Raw genomic sequence first — 6,868 nt, 5'->3', positions numbered from 1 at the left:
ACTACTACTACTACAATTTGCAACAACAGCAACATCAAAAACAGCAGCCATTGGCACCTCCTTTCTTCTCGGCCTTTTCTACTGACTTACAAACAATCATAAGCTTATTATTATAGATTGTAAAGCGCATAGAACTTAATTGTTGTAGAGCTGGTGTTAGGGCTACCAAAATATGAGGCAGCGTGGTGGAATCAGGCTCTCGTCAAAATAATCAAAGTGAAGAAACTGGCATTTTTCCGCAGCTTTGTGAATTTTAATCAATTTTTTGCTTTTTGGCTCAACACCTTTCATGCCCATTAAAGAACGCATTTCTCTGCGGATTTTTCTGAAAAACCTTGATTAAAGGCACAAAAAATGTAAACTTTCAGTTACCACAGGCTCTTAAGCTAAGGAAATAACTCATCTTTGGCGGCCATTCCCTTCTTTTCTTCGGATTTATGTATCTTGTTGCAAAAAAAAAAAAAAAAAAAAAGGATAACTTCAACTTGCGAGTGACACAGACCTGAAAAAAGTCATTCTCACTAGAGTCTGTGGTTCATAGGTTGGATCTAGGTTAGGCTCTTCGCCAATGCTCGCAGAAGAGATGAAGTTTACCCCAGCTTTAGGAGGTTATTAAATTTTATCGAGTGTTTCCGCCTGTCTGTCTATGGGTTGCTGTCTCAGACTCAGACCGGGACGTGCGGCACTAAAAGGCAGGGTCAAATGAGTTCGCCCCCTAAATGATCTATACTGTTTTGACCGCCAGTAACATTTTTTACAGTCATTGCAATCGTCGTAAAACGAAAACCCTTTTTTAAGGTATGGGGTTGGGGGTGTTGGGGTGCTACCTGCAGGCATAAATAGCTTGCACAAATCAAAGCTGCTCTGCTCAGGATGGGCCCCTCGTCCCCCACCCCTCACCATCACCACACAAGCAATGACAGAAAGAAAATTCTATTCAACAAAACAACAACCCAACACCCCCCCCCCCAACGCAACAGCTACCAAGATTACAAAGTCTCCAATATGTTTAGCTCATAACATCTTGCGAGACATGTCTTTTTTTTAAGGAAGCTAACAGTCTCTCTAAGATGGTGAAAGTAATGTGTAAGCATTCAAAGACCGTATAAATACATGTAATGTGTAAGCCTTCTAAGACGGTTGGAGTAGTGTGCAAACCTTCTAAGATGGTGTTGTTGTCGTCGTCGTCGTTGTTGTTGTTGTTGTTGTTGTTGTTGTTGTTGTTGTTGTTGTTGTTGTTGTTGTTGTTGTTGTTGTTATCGATCCAGCAACAGCTGGGCTCTGGCCCTTCTGTCCAATGCCATGTAGTGACAAGTGCAGGTCTGCTGCAGTCTAAGATTTTTTTAATATACGCGTAATGTGTGAGCCTTCTTAGATGGTTGGAGTAATGTGCAAACCTTCTAAGATGGTGTAAATATATTTGCATGTAATGTGTGAGCCTTCTAAGATGGTGTAAATATATTTGCAAGTAATGTGTGAGCCTTCTAAGATGGTGTAAATATATTTGCATGTAATGTGTGAGCCTTCTAAGATGGTGTAAATATATCCATGTAATGTGTGAGCCTTCTAAGATGGTGTAAATATATCCATGTAATGTGTGAGCCTTCTGAGATGGTGTTAATATATATCCATGTAATGTGTGAGCATTTTAAGATGGAGCAAGTTGTGTGTAAGCCTTGTAGCATGGTGAAATAAATGTTATAGTTTGCTTAAGGCTGACGAGTGTTCTTCTCAGTTACGTTTCGTTTACAGCACGCGAGATCCGAGGTGGGCTAATAGCCAGAAGGTTCCATCTTCAGACAGTTTTGTCTGCATTGTAAGTGTAACGTTTTGGCCCTTGGTCAACGAAAAAACTCGCGTCCCACAGTTCATAATAAGAATAATATATTCAACTCTTTGTTAATAAACAGATTTTTTATGACTATTCATAAACTTTTGCCGGGGTAAAAGCTGTTGTTGTTTCTTGTTCATGTTGGTTTTGCTGTTTTAGTTGTCAGGGCCGTTTGGTGCTGTTGTTGTTGTTGTTGTTGTTGTTGTTGTTTTCGTTGTTGTTGTTGTTTTCGTTGTTGTTGATGTTGTTGTTGTTGTGGCTTCATCGCTGCCCGGACACCCTGTGGAGAATGAAAAACATGGTCATGTTAGGTTATTTAAGAAGTGGAACCTCCGTGTTTTACGTCCATCTCCGAAAGGTCCGAGCCAAATGGGAAATTCGTGTAAAGTGCCTCCTTTCCCAAGGACACATCGTCGGGCCGAGCTGAGGCTCGAACCCCCGAACTCACAATCACACGATATACGAGTTCGGTAGTCTAACCACTGGGCTACCGACGTCACTTCTGTGGAAAGTAAGTGGATTGTTTGTTCCTGCACGTTTGAGTCGAACTCTTTGAAGAAGTTAGGGTAATGGTTGGAGGACGCCACTGGTAAGTCCTCCTACTTCTTAACATTCCCTCTATTGTTTCTGTCGATCTGTCTGTCTTACTTTTCCCCAATAGAATATTATGACCATTTTTGAGTTGATGTGCTTCTATTTACTCAAACAAACACACTAAACAAAAGAAGTAGCGCGGGTGGTTGGAGGGCGCTACTGCTGCTATGTACTACTGCTGTACTTTCTCTCTGTTGTTTCTATCTGTCTGTCTGTCTTACTTTCCCCCAGCAATAAAAGTGACCATTATTGGGTCGATATGCTTCTTTTTTTTTACTTAAACAAGCAAAACAAAACAAAACAAATGAAGTGGCAGACACACAAGTCCAACCAGCAGCACACAAAAAGGCGGCAATGTTTCGAAACATTTCAAACCATCCTGCAGAAATCAGTAACACGTATTTCTATATTTCGTAATATTCATGCTTTTCAATTGTTAGATAAAGAAAACAAATGGGAACAATTCTTTTTCTAAGACTCAACATAGAAAAAAAATATTACGATTTGTCAAAAGTATTGCTCGAATCTGTATTCAAAGAAAATCATAATTGAAATCTTAACTCTTTTAAAGCTAAGATTTATCAGCAAGATTAGTCACAAGACGTGAAGAAATGCAGCAGTTTATCGATAGATTACATAATACAGAAATACCGTAGTTTAATAACTGCATAATAGTGGAGAAAATATTGGAAACGTAAAATTTCGTCTTTTTGTATTTGTCGAACGAGGGCAAAACCCTTATATGCAAATGGAGGCATATGTGTGTTTATCAGCGAAAACAGACACAGAAAATTTTCTTTTAATAGAGATACTAGATCTAGATCTAGACATAAACATTGGCTCACTCGATGCTTTGAGTGCCAAATTTTAAGATTTATTTTTATCAAAGCCATTGGAAGTAAGAATATTAGTACGTGCGTGTGTAAAGCTCAAAGCTCTAGTCATCATCTTCGGTACTAATTATGCAGGCTATAATTACAACAGTATACTTGATTAACTGATTTACGAGTCATTTACCTGCTTGTGTCGTGTTTCAGCTCTAAATCACCATACAAGTCTTTGATTGAAACAAAAATTTAATCTATTTTCGTAGCTGCATCACCGACTCACAGTGATGTGAGATTCCCATTACCTCAGTACACCTTCACGGTTAAAAGCCGTCTAACTACATAATTTGATCATTGATCATTTGTGAGACAGCTCTTTGTGATGGAGATTTGCGGGTAGTTTTTGACAGAATGAATAACCTCGTTTGAAATGGTATCATACAAACGAACAATTCAATACTTAATTTCAACTTGGGAAAAATGGAACATCGATAAGTACAGTTATGCTACCACCCCCAGCCCCAGCCCCCCCCCTCACACACACACACAACCGCGCACACAGACACATGCACACACATCATTCCGTCGACCCTTTAAAACGGCTCCTTCTTTCAACAATTACTCGAACTTTTCTTTGTAGTTAAATATCTCTCATAGGTTCACTGATCGTTTCTTAAAGTATAAAAGAAGCGGGTTTTGAACAGAAAAAAACACGTTGTCCCAGCATTGTGTGAGAGCATATCAGGGTCTGAGATCCGATTCTGTGTTTGTAGACATCTAGACTATATGCTAGAAACAGTACACCATCCTGAACCATTAATAATACTATCCATTTAAAGAGGCTCATGTCTGAGAAAACCACGTTTCTCCTCGAAATGTGCTGTCGTCTTGGAAATCTTTTCTTCACGTGAGCTTTCTTAGCGTCACATTTCTCAACAGTTTGAACTCTGAATAGCCTCGCACGCCCTCTATAATTCCCCTAGTACAAGATAGATAACCTTCTTCTAAGTTTGAGTGTTTTTCATTACAAAATACTCCCCTATCACATTATTATTGACAGTTCAGGGGAATCGATAATGGTTAATGCGTTTATTAGTCCAACCCATGCATTGTGTGATTATTTTGCAGCACGCTTGAACATGCAGTGAAGGGAAAGTAAAAAAGAAGTTCTCGACGACTTCTTAGAGAAGGACCTCTACAATATTTTTCTTTTGGAAGATTTGACAGAGGTGATTTTCTCACTCAGTTGAAAAAAATATCTTATTATCTGTATCTATCAGGTTCTTAAACAGCAATAGCAGCATCATGGCGAACAAATCCCAATTCGCACCAGAATCCGTATTCAAGATGGGAGCAGAAACACGCATGTTTGAAGACTCTGAGCCTAACGAGCTTGTGAGCCGAGAGTTCAGGGATGTGTGCCAACAGAGCTTACAGATAGTCATTTTATTCATTAACGTCTTCGGCGTGTTCACCAACGGAATCAACATCCGGGTGTTCATCAGACAGGGGATAGCCTCAGACACCACCACCATCGGCCTCTCCGCTCTGGCCTTGTCGGACCTCTTGGGCTGTTTCTTCATGATTCCCGCCTCCCTGTGCTACGTCATCAAGTTTCTCGACTACATAGACTACCGGAACTGCGTGGCCCTCACCACTGTACCGTGCCACTATCCGCACGTGATGTTCTCTCGAATCACTTGCTGGCTCACCGTGTACATCTCTGTGGAGCGCACGCTCTGTGTCATGATGCCCCTGAAGGTCAAGTTTCTTCTGAGACCAAAAGTGGCGAGGAACGCTGTTTCCTTCGTCTTCTTCTTCTTCGTCGTATTTCACATCCCATTTGCCGCAAATACCAGGATAGTCTGGGAATTTGACCCGGCATTTAACCAAAGCATGGCAGTAAACCGTGAAACCAAATCTGGTCAATTGTTGTTCTATATCAACAGCTTGTTAGGCACGACAATACTGTCAACTGTTGCCATGGTGATCGTTGCCGTGACAACGTCTGTGATGCTGTACAAACTGAAAACCACTCAGAAGTGGAGGAAATCAGTCTCCTTAGTCTCCACCAAGTCTGCCTCTTCAGCCTCGAAAGAGCACGAAGTCTTCCAGACGGTTACCATGGTGACGGCCATCTACCTGGTCTGCCAGGTAGGAGGACACACGCCAGGATTTGCCACGCTTTTCTTTCCAGGGGTCTCGGTGTCAGGGCTCAACAAAAATCTGTCTCTCGTCATGTACACCTTCAAGTTTTTCTTCGATGCCGTCAATTCTTCTGTGAATTTTATCTTCTACATCCGGATCAGCAGCAGGTTCAAAGCTGCCTTCAGTTCTATTTATAACCATAACCTTCGTGATATGGGAACTGCTCCTTGACAAAGATGCTAGGCTAACACTGATAAGCTGCAGGTTATACTCAACTCATTATTCATATTTCGCTATGTGTCTCCTTTTAACTGACTGTCCTATTAAATGTATAGCCTGGGCTTATTAATTAAGAAGTAAAATTTTGTGTTTTACCGAGTTTTGGTTGAAAATGTTAAAAACCTGTTCTTTCTGGAACACGTAGATTGATTTTCTTCATACTTACAAAATTGACTTCCTGTTGGTTGAATTGTACTTGTTCGAAGTTTTGTGGAACGAAGTTGAGAGATGACTGATTTATTTGCCTTTAAGTGGGTCTTCCTTCTTTTTTTTTTAGACACCCTGTATTGATTAAAGATAGATTGATGCTTTTTCACCAAATGCACTAATTGAACTGGCTTTAGGATTATACCAACAGCTCTGTGGCCTACAACGTGACGAGCGCCCTGTTTTACCACCTTTGTGTCATATATTTCACATTTTATTCCATATCGCTGAATCTGACTCATTATAAAAATAATTGGTAAGTGTTTTACGGCGCTTGCAACATTTACAGTATAAGGTCCTAATATGAGCGCGAGGGACCCATTAAACATTTTCGGTTGGTAGGACATTTGAATTTTGCCCGGGTGACGGCCGAAGCCTATTCTTATCGATTTTAGACCACCAAGGGATCTTTAAGTTGCGCAACTTAAACGGGACCTCCGAGATTTTTCACCCTTGTCCTAGAAAATCTGACGCATCCATGGCAGTAGAATGAGCCACTCTGCAACAGCGTCAGTTGTGCAGCTGAGACATTGTTTCAGTCATAATAGACAGTTTTGGGTGTGTTTTGGGACGGTTTTACGGTGCTTGCAGCTGCATGAGGTCATAGGAGCACCCAAGGGTGGATGTTAGCTGTGGAGTCCACACGGGGACTCGGGCTCACTCTGCTCACCTCTCTAGCCTCAAAAGCACAACGTCTGCTTCTTATACAGGTAGGAGAGATTTTTATGACACATTGCTACAGTTCTCAAGCATCGTTATGAAATGGATCTGTGAATTTTTGAAAGATGAGTTATCCAAATTTTGAATAAAAAGAGAACGAACATAATTATTTTTATGATGCATTGCTTCAGTTCTCAAGGATCGTTTTGAAATGAATCAGTGAATTTTTGAAAGATGGGTTATCTAAATTTTGAATTAAAAAGAATGGAGATAATTATTTTTATGACGCATTGCTACAGTTCTCAAGCATCGTTATGAAATG

General features: G+C 40.6%; 1 protein-coding gene across 1 annotated transcript; it reads left to right on the top strand.

The window, feature by feature from the left end:
- The first annotated feature begins 4,599 nt into the window (after window positions 1-4,599).
- Window positions 4,600-5,631, top strand: LOC101853334. The gene has a single exon (XM_005103788.1). The coding sequence runs from the start codon at window positions 4,600-4,602 to the stop codon at window positions 5,629-5,631; it is 1,032 nt and encodes a 343-aa protein (XP_005103845.1).
- The last annotated feature ends 1,237 nt before the right edge of the window (window positions 5,632-6,868 follow it).

Source organism: Aplysia californica, unplaced genomic scaffold (assembly GCF_000002075.1).
Source record: "Aplysia californica isolate F4 #8 unplaced genomic scaffold, AplCal3.0 scaffold00389, whole genome shotgun sequence".
NCBI classification, from domain to species: Eukaryota; Metazoa; Mollusca; class Gastropoda; order Aplysiida; family Aplysiidae; genus Aplysia; species Aplysia californica.
Note: the sequence above shows the minus strand (reverse complement) of the source record. Positions and strands in the feature narration are given on the sequence as shown.

Bases quoted from the DNA above. Each gene is read 5' to 3' on its own strand.
- LOC101853334 (XM_005103788.1), top strand. From the start codon at position 4,600: ATGGGAGCAGAAACACGCATGTTTGAAGACTCTGAGCCTAACGAGCTT.